Here is a 24,663-nt window from a genome sequence, read left to right as displayed (position 1 = left end):
AATAAGGACAGAAGAAAAAGGAAAAGAAAGAGGACAACAAAGTGAAACAGTCAGCACTTCTATTGCAACTTCATATTTCGTCGTCCTAACGTAGTCTACACTGCTATCTGCCCAGCAGCTAGCCAGCTAGCAAACGTCCACCGTCTACCGAATAGCAGCACTGTAGAAACTATTACACTCAACTGAACGACTTGATTAGTGTAGTGTTAGCTAGCTACATAGTTGTCTTTGCTGTCTTCGTATCCAAGATAATTGTGTAGTTTAGAGCGTGTAGTCTTAGAGTGATTATCTTAATTTACCGAGGTTAGCTAGCCAGCTATTTGTCGTCCTTAACGTAGGAGACACTGCTAGCTAGCCAACAGCTAGCCAACGTCTACTGAATAGAACTTCCGCACTCAACAACCCGGTCGCATTCCGCTTCGCTCCACAGGTAGTATCACATTTTCATTTCATTTCATTACAGCACAACGGTTTGATTTGTTTGATCGTAGCTAGCTACATAGCTAGCTACATAGCAGTCTGTGTATCAAAGATAATTGTGTAGTCTAGAGCGATTTTCTAGGTTAGCTAGCCAGCTATTGTCGTTCTTTTAACGCAACGTAACGTAATCAACACTGCTAGCTAGCCAGCTAGCCCCGAATAGCAGCACTGTAGAAACTATTACACTCAACGGAACGACTTGATTAGTGTAGTGTCAACAACGCAGCCACTGCCAGCTAGCCTACAAAGTCAACAACGCAGCCACTGCCAGCTAGCCTACTTCAGCAGTACTGTATCATTTTAATCATTTTAGTCAATAAGATTCTTGCTACGTAAGCTTAACTTTCTGAACATTCGAGACGTGTAGTCCACTTGTCATTCCAATCTCCTTGCATTAGCGTAGCCTCTTCTGTAGCCTGTCAACTATGTGTCTGTCTATCCCTGTTCTCTCCTCTCTGCACAGACCATACAAACGCTCCACACCGCGTGGCCGCGGCCACCTAATCTGGTGGTCCCAGCGCGCACGACCCATGTGGAGTTCCAGGTCTCTGGTAGCCTCTGGAACTGCCGATCTGCGGCCAACAAGGCAGAGTTCATCTCAGCCTATGCCTCCCTCCAGTCCTCGACTTCTTGGCACTGACGGAAACATGGATCACCACAGATAACACTGCTACTCCTACTGCTCTCTCTTCGTCCGCCCACGTGTTCTCGCACACCCCGAGAGCTTCTGGTCAGCGGGGTGGTGGCACCGGGATCCTCATCTCTCCCAAGTGGTCATTCTCTCTTTCTCCCCTTACCCATCTGTCTATCGCCTCCTTTGAATTTCATGCTGTCACAGTTATCAGCCCTTTCAAGCTTAACATCCTTATCATTTATCGCCCTCCAGGTCCCCTCGGAGAGTTCATCAATGAGCTTGATACCTTGATAAGCTCCTTTCCTGAGGACGGCTCACCTCTCACAGTTCTGGGCGACTTTAACCTCCCCACGTCTACCTTTGACTCATTCCTCTCTGCCTCCTTCTTTCCACTCCTCTCCTCTTTTGACCTCACCCTCTCACCTTCCCCCCCTACTCACAAGGCAGGCAATACGCTCGACCTCATCTTTACTAGATGCTGTTCTTCCACTAACCTCATTGCAACTCCCCTCCAAGTCTCCGACCACTACCTTGTATCCTTTTCCCTCTCGCTCTCATCCAACACTTCCCACACTCGGATGGTATCGCGCCGTCCCAACCTTCGCTCTCTCTCCCCCGCTACTCTCTCCTCTTCCATCCTATCATCTCTTCCCTCTGCTCAAACCTATCTCCTGATTCTGCCTCCTCAACCCTCCTCTCCTCCCTTTCTGCATCCTTTGACTCTCTATGTCCCCTATCCTCCAGGCCGGCTCGGTCCTCCCCTCCCGCTCCGTGGCTCGACGACTCATTGCGAGCTCACAGAACAGGGCTCCGGGCAGCCGAGCGGAAATGGAGGAAAACTCGCCTCCCTGCGGACCTGGCATCCTTTCACTCCCTCCTCTCTACATTTTCCTCCTCTGTCTCTGCTGCTAAAGCCACTTTCTACCACTCTAAATTCCAAGCATCTGCCTCTAACCCTAGGAAGCTCTTTGCCACCTTCTCCTCCCTCCTGAATCCTCCTCCCCCCCCCCCTCCTCCCTCTCTGCAGATGACTTCGTCAACCATTTTGAAAAGAAGGTCGACGACATCCGATCCTCGTTTGCTAAGTCAAACGACACCGCTGGTTCTGCTCACACTGCCCTACCCTGTGCTCTGACCTCTTTCTCCCTCTCTCTCCAGATGAAATCTCGCGTCTTGTGACGGCCGGCCGCCCAACAACCTGCCCGCTTGACCCTATCCCCTCCTCTCTTCTCCAGACCATTTCCGGAGACCTTCTCCCTTACCTCACCTCGCTCATCAACTCATCCCTGACCGCTGGCTACGTCCCTTCCGTCTTCAAGAGAGCGAGAGTTGCACCCCTTCTGAAAAAACCTACACTCGATCCCTCCAATGTCATCAACTACAGACCAGTATCCCTTCTTTCTTTTCTCTCCAAAACTCTTGAACGTGCCGTCCTTGGCCAGCTCTCCCGCTATCTCTCTCAGAATGACCTTCTTGATCCAAATCAGTCAGGTTTCAAGACTAGTCATTCAACTGAGACTGCTCTTCTCTGTATCACGGAGGCGCTCCGCACTGCTAAAGCTAACTCTCTCTCCTCTGCTCTCATCCTTCTAGACCTATCGGCTGCCTTCGATACTGTGAACCATCAGATCCTCCTCTCCACCCTCTCCGAGTTGGGCATCTCCGGCGCGGCCCACGCTTGATTGCGTCCTACCTGACAGGTCGCTCCTACCAGGTGGCGTGGCGAGAATCTGTCTCCTCATCACGCGCTCTCACCACTGGTGTCCCCCAGGGCTCTGTTCTAGGCCCTCTCCTATTCTCGCTATACACCAAGTCACTTGGCTCTGTCATAACCTCACATGGTCTCTCCTATCATTGCTATGCAGACGACACACAATTAATCTTCTCCTTTCCCCTTCTGATGACCAGGTGGCGAATCGCATCTCTGCATGTCTGGCAGACATATCAGTGTGGATGACGGATCACCACCTCAAGCTGAACCTCGGCAAGACGGAGCTGCTCTTCCTCCCGGGGAAGGACTGCCCGTTCCATGATCTCGCCATCACGGTTGACAACTCCATTGTGTCCTCCTCCCAGAGCGCTAAGAACCTTGGAGTGATCCTGGACAACACCCTGTCGTTCTCAACTAACATCAAGGCGGTGGCCCGTTCCTGTAGGTTCATGCTCTACAACATCCGCAGAGTACGACCCTGCCTCACACAGGAAGCGGCGCAGGTCCTAATCCAGGCACTTGTCATCTCCCGTCTGGATTACTGCAACTCGCTGTTGGCTGGGCTCCTGCCTGTGCCATTAAACCCCTACAACTCATCCAGAACGCCGCAGCCCGTCTGGTGTTCAACCTTCCCAAGTTCTCTCACGTCACCCCGCTCCTCCGCTCTCTCCACTGGCTTCCAGTTGAAGCTCGCATCCGCTACAAGACCATGGTGCTTGCCTACGGAGCTGTGAGGGGAACGGCACCTCAGTACCTCCAGGCTCTGATCAGGCCCTACACCCAAACAAGGGCACTGCGTTCATCCACCTCTGGCCTGCTCGCCTCCCTACCACTGAGCAAGTACAGTTCCCGCTCAGCCCAGTCAAAACTGTTCGCTGCTCTGGCCCCCAATGGTGGAACAAACTCCCCACGACGCCAGGACAGCGGAGTCAATCACCACCTTCCGGAGACACCTGAAACCCCACCTCTTTAAGGAATACCTAGGATAGGATAAAGTAATCCTTCTCACCCCCCTTAAAAGATTTAGATGCACTATTGTAAAGTGGCTGAGGATCTCATCTCGGTACCTGATGGCAGTCAGTCCATGTCTCCTGATGTACTGGCCTGTCTCCTGGTAGTGCCTCCATGCTCTGGACAGTACGCTGACAGACACAGCAAACCTTTTTTCCAGAGCTCGCATTGATGTTCCATCCTGGATGAGCTGCACTACCTGAGCCACTTGTGTGGGTTGTAGACTCCGTCTCATGCTACCACTAGAGTGAAAGCACCACCAGCATTCAAAAGTGACCAAAACATCAGCCAGGAAGCATTGGAACTGAGAAGTGGTCTGTGGTCCCCACCTGCAGAACCACTCCTTTATTGGGGGTGTCTTGCTAATTGCCTATACTTTCCACCTGTTTTCTATTCCATTTGCACAACAGCACGTGAAATGTATTGTCAGTGTTGCTTCCTAAGTGGCCAGTTTGATTTCACAGAAGTGTGATTGACTTGGAGTTGCATTGTGTTTAAGTGTTCCCTTTATTTTTTTGAGCTGTGTATTTTAAAATGGTTGCATTTACATTTTTGTTCAGTATACATGACTTTGCAAGCCAGCATAATGTGGCTTGCAAGCCTGATGTGGCTTGTAAACCAGAATATTCCTAACGCCACTGTGTTACATGCTGATGAAACCGGCCACGTTACGTGCGAGAGCGTTACAAAATAAATATACACCGTAGGAGGCTGCTGAGAGAAGAACGGCTCATAATAATGGTTGGAACGGAGGAAATGGTATCAAAACACCTGATGCATTTGATACCATTCCACTCTAGTCATTACCATGAGCCCATTCTCCCCAATTAAGGTGCCACCAACCTCCTGTGATTTACACATATTCAATCATTTCATCCAAACTGCTCCCGGGCATCTGCGTAGCCTGGTGCTAAAATAGAACTTGGTTATATGAGCCCGTTCTATTTTAGACGTTTGACTCGCTGTAAGTACTACCTCTCTTATATACCCATTCATTTTTACGAGGATATACCTATGTGGGTGATTGAAAGATGAACAAGGTCCACAGTTAAATTTGGTTGCCAACCACCATATAAAATCCAAAGATGATGAACAAGAGATTAACCAAAGAAAACAAACTAGGTTTCCCTTTTTATCTGTGGATTAATTGGCAAAGTAGAGAACACACAATTTTCTATGACTTACAAAGCACCATATGTATTTTAGGGAAAAAAAAGAAGAAAAAAAAAGGACAAATTAGCTAGCAACAGCAAGATAGCTAAATGGCCATGAATGTTAATTTAACACTGAAAAGTATGGACCCGTGTAGGCACGGGCCCAGTGTTAAATTTAACACTGTCAGTGTTGATTTAACACTGGAGAATTTGCTAGGTCTATGCTTTAAAATTACATTACTAATAAAATATAAGAACTTTGGGAATACTGTGACTCACCTTACTGTAGGCCTATTACGATATCTGGATTTATGGGAGAGACAGAACTTCCGAAAATGTAACACAGATAATTTAGTAGATATCAACTCAAACATAGATTTAAAGAAACATTTAATGTAATTTGTACAAATTATATTAGTGAGTGGTTCCTAATCCGTGACCAGATCTTTTATTTCTATGGCTCCGTATCCGTGAGTGTGCATAAAAACAAAATGTAAGGAAGGAATTTTGAAATTATTTACACTTTAACTTTTGATACTTATGTATATTTACTTTTGATATATACGTATATTTAAAACCAAATACTATTAGGCTTTTACTCAAGTAATATTTTACTGGGTGACTTTCACCGGAGTCATTTTCTATTAAAAATGTATCTTGACTTTACCCAAGTTTGACAATTGGGTACTTTTTTCCACCACTGCCTGTTTGAGATTACCATGAATTGATTTAACGTTTGATTCGTTACGTTAAATAATTCAGTAATGTCTCAAAGAAATGATGGTAATCATCTGTTTTTAATCACCAGAAAGAAACTGCTAGCCATTGGTTGCTAACAGCAGAGAACGGCTAGCTAACTGGCAAGCACAAAAACACTGTTTGGAAACAAAAACTTTGGGAACAGACCCCTAGAAATCGTCTCTAGTGGCGAAAGTAAGAACTGCCGAAAATGCACAGCAAAGTTTTTTAAAAAGTTGTATTTATAGTGGAATACTAACACAAAATAAACATGACACCGTTTGTAAACGATAACACTGGATGTGAACGCTGGAATTAGACAATTAACTATGCAAATTTGCAAAAACTGTGTGCATTAAGGAGATAGATGCCCGGCTCAAATAGAAGCATGTTCTAATAAAAGGCAGTTGTGTTCAGTGATTTAAGAAAATAAACACCCCGGCTATTAATTAAAGTTATGGTTTCTCATACAATTTTATTTTGTTTTGACAATATATGTTGCAATGTAAATGTAACAGTATAACTTTAAACTGTCCCCTCGCCCATACCCGGGCTCGAACCAGGGACCCTCTGCACACGTCGACAACAGTCACCCACGAAGAATCGTTACCCATCGCTCCACAAAAGCCGCGGCCCCTGCAGAGCAAGGGGAACCACTACTTCAAGGTCTCAGAGCAAGTGACGTCATCGATTGAAACACTATTTAGCGTGCACCACCAACTAAACAAGCGTTTCACATCAGTTACATAAATACCTGCGTCGTTTTGCCTTTTTGCATAGGAAACATCAAGCTTGTGAAGGAGGGATACACAATTATGATAGCTAGTGACTGAGGATGAAAAACCTGCTGACCACGAGATGTCCTTGTATACCTATATTTACATCAAATGCACTTGATTTTTCATCAGTACTGTGCGAATTACAAGCCCATTCAATCTATTTTGGGGCATCTATAATATTTTTGTGTGCTTGGTTGCATACCCCATCTTAAAATGTAAGAAGGCATTTGATATCACAAAGCAGGCTGTATTTCCATTCGTCCTGGATTGTCATTTCTTATTTAGTTAGCCCCACCTCACCCAAGAAATACAAATCCGTTTACAGAGAAAATACATAGATGTGTGTATGTGTCTAACAGATCCATAAGTGTTCTCCAAAATGTCCCAGATATGTCAATATACAAATCATGTGCAATAGTAATAGTTTACACCAGTGCAGCAAGTTAGTGGACTCTATTAAGTACTGTTGAAATTAATTTTTATCTGTGGGGATACATTGACACCTAGTAGCGCTCGTATGGTTAATTTCTCCCCAACTATAATTTCACTGTTTGTTTTGATTGGGTAGGTCCCTGAAAACGGTCTCTACTTCTTTGTTGTGCAAGAACTACAAGCCAAATGTCAGAGAAATTGTGGACTAAATATGCAATATATTGAGAAATATTTCTTATTGTTATCCGATACCTGTGTATGTGTATGTGCAGGAATGTTTGCGTCCCATAGGTTGCAATTTGGTTGTAATGTTGACACATCACCAGAAACGATCAACCATCTTGGACAACACTGGTCCTGCCATGCATGCAAAGCTAGTTAACATGATAACTGGTATACCTTCTTAGCTAACTCATCAAACAGTATTTTATGTGCACGATGGCACTTAGAGCCTTGTTTCTCATATGGACCTTACTGCCACTACCGGTCGTCTAGCTAGCCACGTAGCCACCAGGGTTGCATCGGTTTCCAATGGACTTGAATACAGCTTGTCTAACGTTAGCTAGCTAATGACGATAAACCTTCGTCATGGGTCCTCAAATCAAGCAAATGGTACTTAACTCATGACAAAATCATTGACATTGTAGTGGTTTTGTTTTTTTCTTAGTGACATTGCGAATATCATATTTTTGCAATTTAATTCCGATTTAACTAGCCATGTATCTAATCTGGGTTCGGCATGAGAAAATGAATGAGACCTACTGCGAGAATTTGCGCACTCACAGATACGGAGCCTGAGAAATAAAATATCCGCTCACGGATTTAGGAGCCACTCCCAATATATTAAGATACATCAGTGATTTCAAAACACTTAAAGGAATTTCTCCACCTTGTTTCGATTTAAGGAAATCTAGGCAAAGCGGGACATCGATCAGTCTTTCTAAAATACCAGTCCAGTGTGTGTGTCCATAAATTAATAGCCATCGCTGCGGTCACTCCTTCCTTTTGTGCCTCCATCCAGTCAGAATCAGCTGGAAGAGCATACCACAAAGACAATGCTCTCTCTCTTCCCATCGTCACCGAAGCCATTCAAACGCACTCTGTTGTCAGACTTCCACAGCCAATAGAATTCTGCCAGGTCTCCAAAATTCCAGTCAACCAGAACTCGAGGCATGTGACGAGGTAGTTTCTCTCGTGTTCCACAGGTGGCAAAGCTAGTACCAAGAGTCTTTTTTTAAACTTCAATTAAATAAATATCTTTAAAAAACGGTATATTTCTTAGTTAATATACTGTATATTTGCTCTGTAGTTATCTATATACAATATCATCTACTTGAATTGATTCATGAAATCAAAAAGCAGTGTCGTTAAATATTAGAATCAAATACAGTGTCTGTTAGATAATGAATTGTAACAACAAGGTACTAAATGGGGAGTTTTTTTCGTATCGAGTCGGCCATGGTACTGTAGATGTAGCTGTTGTCTGGTAAGCTAGGCAAAGATCTTAGCAATGAACTCACGGAACCTCTTTGCGTACTGCTCAGGGTGAACGGTGGAGATTTCTGCTCCAGACTAGGAATCACAAAAACAACATGTCAAATACAGATATTGTTAAATCAACAACTAACTTTTCAGATAGAAAACATCTTGAAAAACAATTGAAAAATGTGGGTATTTCCTACCCCCTAAAAGTTTCTAAAGTACAGTTCCGAATTTATACTCAACTCTATTGCAAGCATGCACGCATCTGTGTGTCACTCACCCCATGTTTGACGGTCTTGGCAGCATGAGCGGCTTTCTTCTTGGTGTCATAGTGAGTCAGGACGTCAATCAGACCCATGAAGTACACCTCACTCTGGGGTGCACCTACAGCAGCAAGACAAGGCTATCACACAGTGGATAGACAATGATCACTCCCCCACTGACTGAGGTATACATGTACTGTATACGGCTTAATATAGTATGAGACAAATCCTAACTGTATTTGGATGCATATGATACAAATCTCTCATTGACACATTATCAAGTAAGTAAGTCATGGGTATCTCAGGTTAGGATTGTGCCCACAAGTTCATTATTCCTCATCACTGTGTCTAAAGGATAATCAACAGGAGTCTATGCGTTCTATGGAAAATAATGAACAACGTAGAAGGATCTGCATAGAGCCACAAGTTAACTAGCAGCATACCACCCTGAATCCTACTGCTGGCTTGCTTCTGAAGCTAAGCAGGGTCAGTCCCTGGATGGGAAACCAGCTGCTGCTGGAGGTGTTGGGGGGCCAGTAGGAGGCACTCTTTCCTCTGGTCAAAAAATGCCCCTTGGCAGTGACTGCCCTGTGTAGGGTGCTGTCTTTCAGATGGGATGTTAAACGTGTGTCCTGACTCTCTGAGGTCATTAAAGAACCCATGGCATTTACTGTAAGAGTAGGGGTGTTAACCCCAGTGTCCTGGCTAAATTCCCAAGCTGTCCATTATGGTCACCTAATCATCCCCAGCTTACAATTGTCTCATTCATCTCTCCCCTGTAACTATTCCCCAGGTCATTGCTGTAAATGAGAATGTGCTCTCAGTCAACTTACCTGGTAAAATAAAAAAGTTGATTATACCATGGCTGATTATACCAATATAACACATTTGCCGGGCAATTCCTACAATGCGGTGGCATTTGGACCTCAAATTTAGGAAGAAAAAAAATATACATTTTTGTATTCTATCAGAAAAACATATTGGTCAAGCTCAGGCACTTAACGGTGAACATGTGAACAGGATTTTAACTTCTCTATCAAACATATTTTGTCTATAATTTAGCCTAACAGGGTGGACATACAGACTAACAACATGAAACATGGAAAAATAGACTAACTAAGTGTTTCTAGTTATCTAGCTTTGCACCATAGTTTTCCCACCAAAGAAATTATGACACTTCTTGAATGTGGTGCCATTGTAGGAAGAGGTCGTTTTCTTAAATGGAATATTACAACAAACTTACAGGGTGATAAGTGATAGAGAGACACAGAAAATCTTAAATAAAATAATAAATACAATAATCATGAAAAAACACTAATGACGAAAAAGACTAACTATGACTATAAAACAATGAAGAAAGATTTGAAACATTTTATTTTATGGCTTATATTTCTAGTAGAAGTAAATAACATCTGGAGACATGGTCAAAATGCCTACATTCACTGACAAAGTGTTTAAAATGCAGAAAATTCCCTTTCAGGATCCATATTTTGGTGTTAAGGTAAATGACACCTGATCTTATATTTAAAGCCTTTTGGAATCCAAATTTTATACTAAATAAGAACTGATATTTCCTGGGGACAGAAAAGGAACCACATATTAGGAATGACCCTGCCGCTAGAAATGTGAAGTAGCTAGCGAGTTTACTAGATAGCGACAGTAGTTAGTAACCAAACAGACTTGCTAGTTTAGCTAACCGAACCATCACTCATAGTTTGCTATTATTAAAATCTAAATCAACAAGGCCAGTAATGTTTTCAATTTGACTTTTGCTTTCAAAAGCACCTCAAACATAAGAATGAACTACAGTCACTGAATTCTACCGTGCAAATATACTGTGTGTTATTTAAGTGATAATGCCCGAGAAGCCAGTGTTTTTAGGATATATTGGCACAAGTTTTGTTAGGCCCCGAGTCAAAAATCGGCAATATATCCTCCAGCTTCGAGGACATTATCACTTTTATACAACGGATTACCAACATATTCAAATAATGACTGACATATTTTCATTAAAAACGCTATTGTGATTAATTTATTCATACTCTTTCATCCTTCCACAATATATAGTCCCAACACAAATCTAGGGTTGCTACCCAAGCCAGTTGGTCATTTGTTCTATCAGTTCGGTTTCCAAAGTCGCGACCCAGTCGTTCAGTCTTTTTGTTCTCCATCTACGGACACGACCCAGTCGTTCGTTCTAAATGTTCTATTGCCATACTGGCTGGCAACGTTCTTATCCCATGCTTGCTAGCCAATTTACAGTCACGTCAAACAGTGCAGCCAGAATAACAACAGTAGCTGCATTTGCATTTGGTTAAGCTGTTTTCTAGTGACATTTATTTAGATACATCCATAAGAATGAGCAAATGAGGTGTGATTTCACCTGGCATAGAACATGTGCTCTCTTATCAGGACACTGTTGTTCAGAGGAGCTAGCCAACAACACAGTTAACACAATCACTTCAAACTGATGCAGGAAAGACTGCAAACTTTGTTTCTTTTTACCTTTTTTCAATTGACATTTCTTTGTATACATCCATTAAAATGATGCCATCTGATTCATTATTTCAACTGGCTGAGAAACAGTGCCTGCCTGTCTATCTTCTCTACACGTTCATGACTATGGGACAGCTGGAGATCGAATTTGATTACTGAAACAATGTTGCAAATGTCAGAGAGACAGACAGCAAGGTTTATACAAATGTCCATTGTTGAAAACTAAATGTTAGTCTAAAATAAATGTGAGATAATGTCGAGATGCGCTTTAAAGTGATGATCAAGTTTAGAAATTGTCTGGCAGGGCTGATGAGACAATGGAATGCACAGTCAGATGGAACAGAATAAATAGGCATATAATGTCATAGATGTAGCCGGTGGTAACTCATGGTATAGACACCGGCTAGAATGAGGTTAACCAATCAGCATTAGAACCACTATTTGTATAAAAGGAAATAATGCCCTTCAAGCCAATCAGAAACAACTATTCAACAATGCCATGGTTTATATCAATGTATCCAATAGTTAGATAATCAATGCCCATACAAAACATCCAAGACATCAAAAAAGAAATCATTCCTCTTTGAATCATTGTTCTGATCAGCTACAAAATTCACTAGTTGGGGCTCAGAACTAAATAGAACGTAATTTGTCATCCTAGCAATATGCCTAAAAATCTGCCATCTTGGTCAGGAAAACTTTAATTCTAGAAGTTAATTATAGGATTTCTATGGGGACTCACCCACAGCACTCTGAATGGCGTAGACGTCTACATAAGGGTCAAACTCCCCGGGCCCCAGGGGTTTAAAGGAGTTCATGTAGCCAGCGATGCCCTCAGGGGAGGTGCCATAGGAGCCCACAGTAGGAGCAGGAGTCAGACTGTTCTCCTCCTCCTCCTCGTCCTCCGCATCATAATCGTCATACGACTCCTCCTCCATCTCCTCCTCCTCCACCCGGCCCACATCGTGGATCCCCAGCAGCAGGCTGTAGTCCATGATCCTCAGATGCACCAGGAACTGTAGAGAGAAAAAGAGCGAGAGAGAAAGGGAGACACACACACAGAAGAAAAGACAAACATAGTACAGTTAGCCAATTACAACAGCTCAGTCACATTTGTCTGTTCATCTTTCCTCCCTCTCAACCCACACTGGGGCATTCCTTCCTCTCAGCCAGCCACTCTGCACTGATGCATATTATACTGCTGTGCAACTGATGCTGTGCCATGTCTCGGACACTCACCTCCACGTCTCTATTGAGCTTGTCCATGATCCTCTCCTTCTCCTCCTCACTCACATAAACCTTCTGCATGTTATTCCTGAAGTCCACATCTTTGTACGTGGGCAACTCTTTCTCCTGAAAACACAACGAGAAAGAGGGGAAAGGGAGCAAGTCAATAAGAGAACCACTTTGGATCTACATGTTGATCAATTTCAAAATATCCCACAACTCACTTTTGAAAATAATCCATTTGCTATGATCTTACCTTTTCCTTTAAACTCGCTTCACGGGACACCAGAGACCCCTGATAAAAGAACACATTCTGTTTACAAACCTGCCTGTTACCAATTATCCTGCCGAGGGCGCTGTAGGACTATTTTTCAGCTTGTGTTACTTGTTTATGTCTGGCTGACACCGCAGAGACTGGCTCGCTGCAATTATTAGTGGCTATTTACTTGTTTCCTATTTACTATCTATTTGATACTTGTTACTGTGTTATAACCTTCACCATCTACTGGTCGATTACAGTCATTGTTGTGCCTTACTTTGTAATAGCCTACTATATCTATTATCATATACAGTTATTAGCTATGGTTGCTATTACTCATCACTGCAATGTATTATCATATACAGTCCTTCATATTGAGCTATTCCAGTTCTATGCCATTACAGTGTTGAACCTCATTCATACCCATTTGTTACTCTGCTATAGTCATTGTAGCCTATATGTTTATATTCATTATTCCCTTTCTGTACCTTTCAGAACCAACCCCATGTACCTATGTTCTAGTGTGTGTAAATGAAGTTTCCCTGTGTGTAACTTTGTGAGACTGCCTTATTCTCTAACCAGGGGCGGAGAGCCGGGTTGCTTTCTTTCACTGCAAGTAATTACATCTATGGTGGAACTGAGCAAAACTACTGTGGACAGAATGGGTAACGACACCAGTATACCATCTAGTGGTCCGTCTGTGTGAGAGCATAATCTCAATATAACCACATTATTGTAATTAGACTAACTTTATCCTGAGCCCAAACCAGTAACATACCTCATATCCACAACATGGAACATCATAGAACTGATGATGAGTGACCTGAATATATGGGCTAAATGTTGTTACATAATTTTAAAAAACCCAAATGTGGTTGCACTCAAAATATCCTAAACATGATGTATTGAAGAAGTGTATAGGACTTTCTTTATGACTACTGCTGATGCAAAAAGGTATTTTATAAAATAATGTGATTGATTGATACCTTAAGGTCGTACTTCCTGTGAACGTTGAGCCTGTGGCTGAACATGTTCCTCATAACGATGAGGTAGGTGTCCTCACTCTCCACGGTCACCCGGTACATGGCCAGAAACTGAGGCAGCAGCGTGCTGCCGTGACACGTCACTATGTGCTGGCAGAGAGGGAGAAGCAGGGACGATGTGGGTGAGGTGATCAAGAGCTTAATAAAGTATGCAGTTATTTTATTTAAGTGTGATGCTGCATCTGTATATGAGATTGCTTCTCAACTCCAGTACAGGACGTGCAGAGCATTGTTCCAGGACTACCTTGCCTGATGACTCCTTGCTTTCCCCAGTCCAGCTGGCCGTGCTGCTGCTCCAGTTTCAACTGTTCTGCCTGCGGCTTTGGAACCCTGACCTGTTCACCGGACGTGCTACCTGTCCCAGACCTGTTTTTTTCAACTCTCTAGAGACAGCAGGAGCGGTAGAGATACTCTGAATGATCAGCTATGAAAAGCCAACTGACATTTACTCCTGAGGTGCTGACCCGTTGCACCCTTGACAACTACTGTGATTATTATTATTATTATTATTATTATTTCACCATGCTGGCCATCAATGAAAATTTGAACATGTTGGTCGTGTTCTGTTATAATCTCCACCCGGCACAGCCAGAAGAGGACTGACCACCCCTCATAGCCTGGTTCCTCTCTAGGTTTCATCCTAGGTTCTGGCCTTTCTAGGCAGTTTTTCCTAGCCACAGTGCTTCTACACCTATATTGCTTGCTGTTTGGGGTTTTAGGCTGGGTTTCTGTACAACACTTTTGAGATATCAGCTGATGTAAGGGCTTAATCAATAAATTCAATGATTGAAATAATCACTAATTGAATCAGCTGCATAGCATGTTAGCAGACACGCATAGAATTCCAGTCCTTGCGCTAATGCTAGTTAGCATTGGCTCGTAAAACTACATCCAACTTTCTTCTTACTGGACACAAAGTCATAAAAATGGTATCCACGAGTTCATCTGACCGGGGGAGTAGATAAAGGGCCTCATTGCCGAAATATCACTTTTAATGCCGAGTTGGAACAAAAGCTTAAAACACCCATCTCCAGAGTCTCCAGGACCAGCTTTGCACTCTCACTGTTGCACAGTTGTGTACTAAAGGGAATAGGTTTCCAGATGGGAATAAGGTGTCAGTGTTGTTACCTGGTGATATTCAGATAGGATGTTGTGCATGTCCTCCACTTCCTCACTGGAGATCTGTTTGAGTTTCAGGGTGCGATCATATGATGTCAGCAGCAGCCCCACTCCGTGACCATCCCCGTCCTTCACTGGAGGGCTGCGTGCCAGAGAAGCCTTGGTATCAGAGGGGATATGGAGTTAAGAGAAGTGCAACAGCCACCAATAATATCTAAAAACCATTTCCTTTGTTTTTGTTATGGAAAACATTTTAAATCTCAGTACATAAAGAGTATGGTTAACAACAAAATCTAACTTTGACAGATGTTTTCATGACTGAAACATAAATTAAATGCGGAGTAGATGTTTTTCTGACACAGCATCAAAACAGATGGTAGATGCATCTCTTAGAAGAAAATTGGGATATGACTGATTAAACAGACATCGGACCAGTAAAATTCCATCACCCTTGAATGGCAACTCTCCCCCAAAATCACACGAGTCCCTATTAATGCCACATAACCTGTGACAATGAAAATCGACAGACACCACTATGTGAGATCATGCAGTGAACACACAGACCTTACCTACCAACCAATCCATGCAAATATTATGCCAACCTCATACAAATTTAAAACTGCCCCATTCAATCCTACCCCCTTTCTAGTAGGCCATCAAAGCCACAGAGCTTATAAAGACTCACAATGTTGGCCTGTGTGTGGGTATTCATACCTGATAATCCAGATCCTCGATTCCAAAGCGCTCTCGGAGATTGCGGAACACCTGTGGACAATACTCTTTGAACTTGAAATGTCCTGGAAGATTCTCTCTGTAGAGAAACAAATAATAGAGATCGAAAGTGTAAATATTGATGTTTATTACAGCTTTATATTATTTTGGGGGATTTCCGACCATACAAGTAGAACGAATGGGGATGCCTCTTCTACTCATTCTAATTCTACAGGTTTTATAAGGTTAGGCCTATATGAATTCAACATTCACAAACATAAAGGCTATAATTCTACATATTGTAGACAAACATGAGAAACACCAGAACCAGACTTCAACTTAATGACCTGATGCACTACACCTATTAACCACAAGGACATGGATATCATTTGGCCTCTATTCTGCATGTTGTTTTGCATCTCCCTCTTCCCCTCTCCTCTCCCTACTTGAGGCAGGAATTTCACACTTCATTGTTCAGAAACGGGACAACACGCTTCTAATCATTCTCCCAAGTGCTTTCAGCTGTGTACTACAACTTAGGAAGGAAAGCAGAGAAGAGAACAGACTGTAAATACAAGGATCGGAATGAGCAACTTGTACAACTGAGCTCAATAACTGATTAATATTATGAATAGTGTATTGAAGAATAATCTGAGGACAAGCTCAAATCAATTATATTGTTGCAACCACCACCGTGCAATAACCATTTTGGGATGAGTAGGTTTTGCAGTCCACGGGCTACTGTAAAAACATCATTGCTATAATAATTGGATTAATAATAGAGGACGGCTTTTCTGAGGACATCTGATTGATATTACGATATCTGAACCACTGTGCCTATCATTCCAAAATGATTTCAAAGGACTTTCTCATTCTTGTGCAAATGAAAAAGAATCCAAACAAAGTAAAGTGGGAGCAATCCTTCACCAGGGCCTGAATTCCTGACCAGATTAAAGGATTGGAAAACTCTACCAAATCTCATTGAGGTTTATACAGTTTACGGTCTCTGCCTAAGAAACATGCAGGACCCCACTGTACAATAACAACAATCTCTGGCCTTTGACAAATACAAGAATACACTTTATTTTTATTAGACTCATCTCTCTCTCCCTCTCTCTCCCTCTCTCTCTCTCCCTCTCTCTCCCTCTCTCTCTGTGTGTCCGATTCCTTTCACATTCCTTTCAGTGGACATGTCATCGCGAGTCTAATTGCGCTGTCTACTTAGCCATTGAGCATCATGGTGTTTGTGTGAGCTGAGCTGCACCAAGAGATTAAACAATCCCTGCTCTGGTCCACACACAGGACATTTCTTTCTCTTTTAGAATAGTATGAGCACTTTACTGTAAATCGTCCTTCTTAAAAACCTGCAAGACTCCAAAGCTCTCAATAATGCTTTAGGTAGCAGTGTTTCCCTCAAACACTCCCTCTCTCATCTCTGCACAGAAATGCAGCTTCATACGTAGTGCTCGCCTTAGACAAACCTATCTTCTAATATGCAATTATTGCTAGAACAGAAAATTGGTTTGTGGCAAAGATCAGGGCCGGTTCCAGGCATAAGCAACATAAACGATATCTTAGGTCCACGTTGCGGCCGGGGGCCCTCGACCACATTCTTTTTAAAACATGTTTTTTTTTTTAGGAACTCAGTCGGGGTCTCATCTTACTAAGAATAGTAGAATAAACTGTGTGAAATTCCATAATTTGGTTGTGCATCAGCAGTTTCTCTCTTGTTATGTCAGTCACTGACTGTCACTCAATGTCAGCCAACAATGTTTAGACTGGTAGTTTTCTACATTTGTAGTAAATATGACCGAAAACTGACTGGACAAGCAGCAAACGTGCTCCAGGGGGCTCCCATTGATTTTGTTTGTAATTTTCACTCAGATATCATAATAACATGACACAAGACTCTACACAATTTGTAGAATTGCAGGAAATTAGCTTTAAAACGTGCAAAAATGTATCCCACATCATGGCAAAATTTGTATATTTGCAGGAAACTAGCAGTAACTGCAATTGTATGCTCTCTGCCCCTTGGCAAAATGTGTATAATTGGGTAAAACCTTGACTTAAAAAAGGTCCAATGCATCCGTTTTTTAAAAATCTCACTATCAAATCATTTCAGGGTAACAATTAAGTACCTTACTGTGATTGTTATACCATTTCAATTTAAAACATTGAAAAATAGCTTGAGTAAAAGTCATTGAGAGCATCCTAATTGTTGCATCACTGCCTGGTAATGCAACTGCTCGGCCTCTGACCCGCAAGGCTCAGAGGTAGTGCGTACAGCCCAGTACATCACCGGAGCCAAGCTTCCTCCCATCCAGGACCTCTATACCAGGCGGTGTCAGGGGAAGGACCTAAAAATTGTCAAAGAATCCAGCCACCCTAATCATAGACTGTTTTCTCTGCTAATGCATGGAAGCGGTAACGGAGCGCCAAGTCATTGTCCAAGGGGATTCTAAACAGCTTCTACCCCTAAGCCATAAGACTCCTGAACATCTAATCAAATGGCTACACATACTTTACCACCACAGACAGCTGCTGGCACTAAGACCACACTCAGTCAGCTGTATAAGGAAATAAGGCAACAGGAAACCACTCACCCAGAGGTGGCGCTCCTAGTGGCCGGAGACATAATACAGGGAAACTTAAATCAGTTCTACCAAATTTCTATCAACATGTTAAATGTGCAACCATAATTTAAAAAATCTAGATCACCTGTACTCCACACACAGAGATGCGTACAAAGCTCTCCCTCGCCCTCCATTTGGTAAATCCGACCACACTTCTATCCTCCTGATTCCTGCTTACAAGCAAACATTAAAGCAGGAAGCACCAGTGACTCGGTCTATAAAAAAAAGGGGTCAGATGAAGCAGATTCTAAACTACAGGACTGTTTTGCTATCAAAGACTGGAACATGTTCCAGGATTCTTACGATGGCATTAAGGAGTACACAACATCAATCACTGGCTTTATCAATAAGTGCATCGAGGACATCGTCCCCACAGTGAGTGTACGTACATACCCCAACCAGAAGCCATGGATTACAGGCAACATTCACACTGAGCTAAAGGGTAGAGCTGCCGCTTTCAAGGTGCGGGACTATAACCCGGAAGCTTACAAGAAATCCTGCTATGCCCTGCGACGAACCATCAAACAGGCAAAGCGTCAATACAGGGCTAACATTGAATCATACTACACCGGCTCCAATGCTCGTCTTATGTGGCAGGGCTTGCAAACTATTACAGACTACAAAGGGAAGCATAGCCGCGAGCTGCCCAGTGACATGAGCCTACCAGATGAGCTAAATCACTTCTATGCTCGCTTTGAGGCAAGCAACACTAAGGCATGCATGTTCCGGACGACTGTGTGATCACGCTCTCCGTAGCTGACGCGAGTAAGACCTTTAAACAGGTCAACATACACAAGGCCATGGGGCCAGACAGATTACCAGGATGTGTACTCCGGGCATGTGCTGACCAACTGCCAGGTGTCTTCACTGACATTTTTTTCTTTCTGTTTTTTTTGTGTGTGAATTTTTACCCCCTTTTTCTCCCCAATTTCAGGGTATCCAGTTGTTAGTAGCTACCAACTTATCGCTGCAACTCCTGTACGGGCTCGGGAGAGACGAAGGTTGAAAGTCATGCGTCCTCCGATACACAACCCAACCAAGCCGCACTGCTTCTTAACACAGCGCGCATCCAACCCGGAAGCCAGCCGCACCAATATGTCGAAGGAAACACCATGCACCTGGCAACCTTGGTTAGCGTGCACTGCGCCCAACCCGCCACAGGAGTCGCTGGTGCGCCCTGATTGAGTCTGTAATACCAACATGTTTCAGGCAGACCACCATAGTCCCTGTGCACAAGAACACAAAGGCAACCTGCCTAAATGACTACAGACCCATAGCATTCACGTCCGTAGCCATGAAGTGCTTTGAAAGGTTGGTCATGGCTCACATCAACACCATTAACCCAGAAACCCTAGACCCCCTCCAATTTGCATACCGCCCAAACAGATCCACAGATGATGCAATCTTTATTGCGCTCAACACTGCCCTTTCCCACCTGGACAAAAGGAACACCTATGTGAGAATGCTATTCATTGACTACAGCTCAGCGTTCAACACCATAGTGCCCTCAAAGCTCATCACTAAGCTAAGGATCCTGGGACTAAACACCTCCCTCTGCAACTGGATCTTGGACTTCCTGACTGTCCGTCCCCAGGTGGTGAGGGTAGGTAGAAACACATCTGCCACGCTGATCCTCAACACTGGAGCTCCACATGGGTGATTGCTCAGTCCCCTCCTGTACTCCCTGTTCACCCACGACTCCAACACCATCATTAAGTTTGCAGACGACACAACAGTGGTAGGCCTGATCACCGACAACGACGAGACAGCCTATAAGGAGGAGGTCAGAGACCTGGCCAGGTGGTGCCAGAATAACAACCTATCCCTCAACGTAACTAAGACTAAGGAGATGATTGTGGACTACAGGAAGAGGAGGACCTAGCACTCCCCCATTCTCATCGACAGGGCTGTAGTGGAGCAGGTTGAGAGCGTCAAGTCCCTTGGTGTCCACATCAACAACAAACTAGAATGGTCCAAACACACCAAGACAGTCGTGAAGAGGTCATAACAAAGCCTATTCCCCCCTCAGGATATTAACAAGATTTGGCATGGGTCCCGAGATCCTCAAAAGGTTCTACAGTTGCAACATCGAGAGCATCCTGGTCGCATCACTGCCTGGTACGGCAATTGCTCGGCCTCCGACCGCAAGACACTACAGAGGGTAGTGCGTACGGCCCAGTAGATCACTGGGGCTAAGCTGCCTGGCATCCAGGACCTGTACATCAGGCGGTGTCAGAGGAAGGCCCTAAAAATGGTGAAAGATCCCAGCCACCCCAGTCATAGACTGTCCTCTCTACTACTGCATGGCAAGCGGTAACGGAGTGCCAAGTCTAGGACAAAAAGGCTTCTCAACAGTTTCTACCCCCAAGCCAAAAGACTCCTGAACAGGTAATGGCTACCCAGACTATTTGCATTGTGTGCGCCCCCCCCCCAACCAACCCCTCTTTTTACACTGCTGCTACTCTCTTTATCATATATGCATAGTCACTTTAACTATACCTTCATGTACATACTACCTCAATTGGGCCTACCGATCTGCATTGTGTCCCGCCACCCATCAACCCCTCTTTTACGCTACTGCTACTCTCTGTTCATCATATATGCAGTCACTTTAACCATATCTACATGTACATACTACCTCAATCAGCCTGACTAACCAGTGTCTGTATGTAGCCTCGCTACTTTTATAACCTCGCTACTGTATAGAGTCTGTCTTTTTACTGTTATTTTTATTTCTTTACTTACCTATTGTTCACCTAACACCTTCTTTGCACTATTGTTTAGAGCCTGTAAAGTAAGCATTTCACTGTAAGGTGAAACCTGTTGTATTTGGCGCATGTGACAAACCCAATTTGATTTGATTTGAATTTCTCAAGCAAGAATTTTGCTAGGACTGTCTGGGAGTGGTCTGCATGGGGAGGGGAAAACTGAAAAGTAGCTATTGTTGTCAGAGAGGTTTGGAACTCTTATTGGTCTATTAAACTAATTTACCGCATGGTGCTGTCATAATGGAAGGCCAATAATCCATCCCACCAAAACAGGCTGAAATTTCAGCTGGTCTTTTCAAACAGCTGTTACACTAATAGGCCATTATCATCATGTTCTCAGTTACACAGTATTATTCCAACCTTAGTGTGTAAAATAACATTTTTGATTGAGGTAGGCCTTTAAAACAACACCATTCACTCTACGCCCCATGGAAAAATGTGTACAATTCAAGGAAATGAATTTTAAAACTAAAAGGGCCACCAAATCTTGCTTAGGGCCCCCGAAAGGCTAGAGCCTGCCCTGGCAGAGATTGTGTGACAAATTTGGAACAATTGAATCAAGAAGGGGGTTTATAAATCAGATTACATGATTAACTCTCCACTTGAGCAAGGATCAATATATCTATTTTTTACGGAGTTGTATGGAGTCTAGTAAAGTAGCCTACTTGTTGAAGAGATGGTTGTTGACTTTGATCTTGGTATTGGCTTTGAAGTCATCAGGAAGCAGCATGACGGGGACAGGCACCTGGACCAGGTCATTAATCTGCAGATATTGGATACGTTACACTGTTAAAACACACACAATAATAATAATAATCAACAAAAACATTGATTTAATCGACGTACCGAGTGATTGACTCCCCACATAAGGACGCTTAGAATAGGGTCACTGGCTCGGAACACCTCCACTTTCTGCTGTACAAAATGTTTCTTCTTTGTCTTCGTTTTGGGAGCCAGGATACTCAAAGGGCTCGAACTGGCACCCGGAGAAGCCATTGCGCGTTTAAAGTACAATAAACAATAGTCTGAGTTGGCTGCAATGAAGAGCAGCGGACAAAAAAAAAGTTGTTGATTTTGTTTACATGAATTCACCTTTGGTTTGGTGTTGTTATTCGGTCCCAAGTTTGTGACGCTGCCACGACAAAACTCCTTCAATGACTCCCTGGTTTTATTATTTCCTTTTGCCTTCTTAAGTGACTCTGTTGCCCCAATAGTCGCCGAAAAACAAACTCAGATCACATTAAAGACATTCGCCATCATCTAGCATCACCTACCCAGTGCCCAGTTGACAGGTGCGCAACGATTTCAGCGCTCGCGCACTCCGCCCACAAATGCAGCAACATCAAATCTAATTTTATTCGTCACATGCCTCGTAAACAACAGGTGTGGACTAACAGGGAAAAGTTTGTTTTACGGGAACTTCCCAACCATGCAGAGAGAAGGAAACTAGAGAAAGTAAAACAATCAATAATACATGTAATAATAGATACACCATGAGTAACAATAACTTGGATACAAGGGGTAGCCGTACCGAGTTGATGTTTCAAAACAAGTTATTGCAAAAAGGCTCACTACAGATAGTCCGGGTAGCTATTTGACTAACTATTTAGCCGTCTTATTGCGGGTAGCTATTTGACTAACTATTTAGCAGTCTTATTGCTTGGGGGTTGAAGCTGTTCAGGGTCCTGTTAGTTCCATACTTGGTGCAGTCTATGACTTGGGCGCTGGAGTTTTAATTTTATTTTTAATTTAGGGCCTTCCTCTGACACCGCCTGGCAGGGAGCTCCTTCCCAGTGATGCCAAGTAGTTGCCATACCAAGCGGTGATGCTGCCAGTCATGCTCATGTATAACTTTTATTTAGATTTCTTTTATTCTTTATTTAATTGTTTTACTTTATTTTTTGAGGATCTGATGGCCCCTTGCCAAATCGTTTGAGCCTCCTGAGGAGGATGAGGAGTTGTTGTGCCCTCTTCGCCACTGTGTTGGTGTGTTTGGACCATTCTAGATCCTTAGTGATGTGGACACTGAGGAACTTGAAGCTCTCAACCCGCTCCACTGCAGCCTTGATGATGTAAATTGGGGCGTGCTCGGCCCTCCATTTCCTGTAGTCCACAATCAGCTCCTTTGTCTTGCTGACATTGAGGGAGAGGTTGTTGAACATCTTGGCCATGTTCTGTTATAATCTCCACCCGGCACAGCCAGAAGAGGACTGGCCACCCCACATAGCCTGGTTCCTCTCTAGGTTTCTTCCTAGGTTTTGGCCTTTCTAGGGAGTTTTTCCTAGCCACCGTGCTTCTACACCTGCATTGCTTGCTGTTTGAGGTTTTAGTCTGGGTTTCTGTACAGCACTTTGAGATATCAGCTGATGTACGAAGGGCTATATAAATACATTGGATTTGATTGGATTTGTCATGGCACCACACTGCCCTCCTCCCTATATGCTTTCTCATCATCAACTTTGAACAGGGAATACAGGATGAGACCAAGCAGGCACCCCTGAGGGGCCCTCGTGTTGAAGGTCAGTGTGGCAGATGTGTTGTTGGCTACCCTCACCACCTGGTGGCTTCCTGTCCAAGATCCAGTTGTAGAGGGAGGTGTTCAGTCCCAAGTTCCTTAGCTTAGTGATGAGCTTGGAGAGCACCATTGTTGTTTATCGCTGAGCTGTAGTCAATGAACAGCATTCTCACATAGGTGTTCCTTTTGTCCAAGTGGGAAAGGGCCACGTGGAGTGCAATAGAGATTGCGACATCTGTGGATCTGTTGGTGCTCTATGCAAATTGGAGTGGCTCCAGGCTGTCTGGGATGATGGTGTTGATGTGAGCCATGACCAGAATTTGAAAGCATTTCATAACTACAGATGTGAGTGCTACAGGGCGATAGTCATTCAGACAGGTTACCTTTGCGTTCTTGGTCTGCTTGAAACAGACTGGGTAAGGGAGAGGAGGAAAATGTCAGTAAAGACACTTGCCATCTGGTCAGCACATGCTCTGAGTACGCGTCCTGGTAATCCGTATGGCCCTGTGGCTTTGTGAATGAGCCGGTGTAGTAGGATTCGATCTCAGTCCTCTATTGAAGCTTTTCCTGTTTGAATGTTCGACAGAGGGTGTCCCGCACAGGAGGTTGGTGGCACCTTAATTGGGTAGGATAGGCTCGTTGTAATAGCTGGAGTGGAATTGTACCAAATACAGCAAAAACATGGTTTACGTGTGTTACATGCCATTCCATTCACTCCATCCCAGCCATTATTATGAGCCGCCCTCCCCTCAGCAGCCTCCACTGGTGTCCCGCTCAGTGTAGATGTTGGCTGTAATCCATGACTTCTGGTTGGGGTATATACAGTGGGGAGAACAAGTATTTGATACACTGCCGATTTTGCAGGTTTTCCTACTTACAAAGCATGTAGAGGTCTGTATTTTTTTTATCATAGGTACACTTCAACTGTGAGAGACAGAATCTAAAAAAAAAATCAAGAAAATCACATTGTATTCCGTCTCTCACAGTTGAAGTGTACCTATGATAAAAATTACAGACCTCTATATGCTGTGTAAGTGGGAAAACCTGCAGAATCGGCAGTGTATCAAATACTTGTTCTCTCCACTGTGGGGGGACGTCGTCGACGATGCACTTATTAATGAAGCCGGTGACTGATGTGGTAAATTCCTCGATGCGTCCCAGAATATATTAGTCTGTGCTAGCGAAACAGTCCTGCAGCTTAGCAT

General features: G+C 43.6%; 1 protein-coding gene across 5 annotated transcripts; it reads right to left on the bottom strand.

Annotated features, from left to right (window-relative positions):
- Window positions 1-5,695: 5,695 nt before the first annotated feature.
- LOC118388666 (phosphatidylinositol 5-phosphate 4-kinase type-2 gamma-like) lies at window positions 5,696-24,315 on the bottom strand. 5 transcript variants are annotated; one of them, XM_035778009.2, is made up of 12 exons: window positions 22,036-24,315; window positions 21,790-21,919; window positions 21,609-21,706; window positions 15,543-15,639; window positions 14,838-14,987; window positions 13,653-13,799; window positions 12,664-12,702; window positions 12,420-12,533; window positions 11,923-12,196; window positions 8,702-8,805; window positions 8,460-8,511; window positions 5,696-8,153 (listed from the first exon to the last, which is right to left on the bottom strand). In XM_035778009.2, exons 2-12 carry the CDS (start codon window positions 21,808-21,810, stop codon window positions 8,029-8,031), a joined length of 1,221 nt encoding a protein of 406 aa, XP_035633902.1. In that variant the 5' UTR covers window positions 21,811-21,919; window positions 22,036-24,315; the 3' UTR covers window positions 5,696-8,028. The 5 variants fall into 5 exon arrangements, 4 of the variants coding, with proteins under 4 accessions (XP_035633902.1, XP_035633898.1, XP_035633899.1 ...); XM_035778005.2 differs by having other exon boundaries at window positions 21,790-24,315; XM_035778006.2 differs by having other exon boundaries at window positions 5,696-6,364; window positions 21,790-24,315.
- Between the last annotated feature and the right edge of the window lie 348 nt (window positions 24,316-24,663).

The sequence above is a fragment of the Oncorhynchus keta genome, chromosome 10 (assembly GCF_023373465.1).
Source record: "Oncorhynchus keta strain PuntledgeMale-10-30-2019 chromosome 10, Oket_V2, whole genome shotgun sequence".
In the NCBI taxonomy this organism is placed as follows: domain Eukaryota; kingdom Metazoa; phylum Chordata; class Actinopteri; order Salmoniformes; family Salmonidae; genus Oncorhynchus; species Oncorhynchus keta.
This window is presented reverse-complemented; position numbering and strand designations above follow the sequence as displayed.

Bases quoted from the DNA above. Each gene is read 5' to 3' on its own strand.
- LOC118388666 (XM_035778005.2), bottom strand. From the start codon at position 21,939: ATGGCTTCTCCGGGTGCCAGTTCGAGCCCTTTGAGTATCCTGGCTCCC. The intron at 12,197-12,419 runs GTGAGTGTCCGA...TTCTCTCTACAG, and splicing joins AGCTCAATAGAGACGTGGAG to TTCCTGGTGCATCTGAGGAT. The intron at 8,806-11,922 runs GTGAGTCCCCAT...TTGCTGCTGTAG, and splicing joins CGCCATTCAGAGTGCTGTGG to GTGCACCCCAGAGTGAGGTG.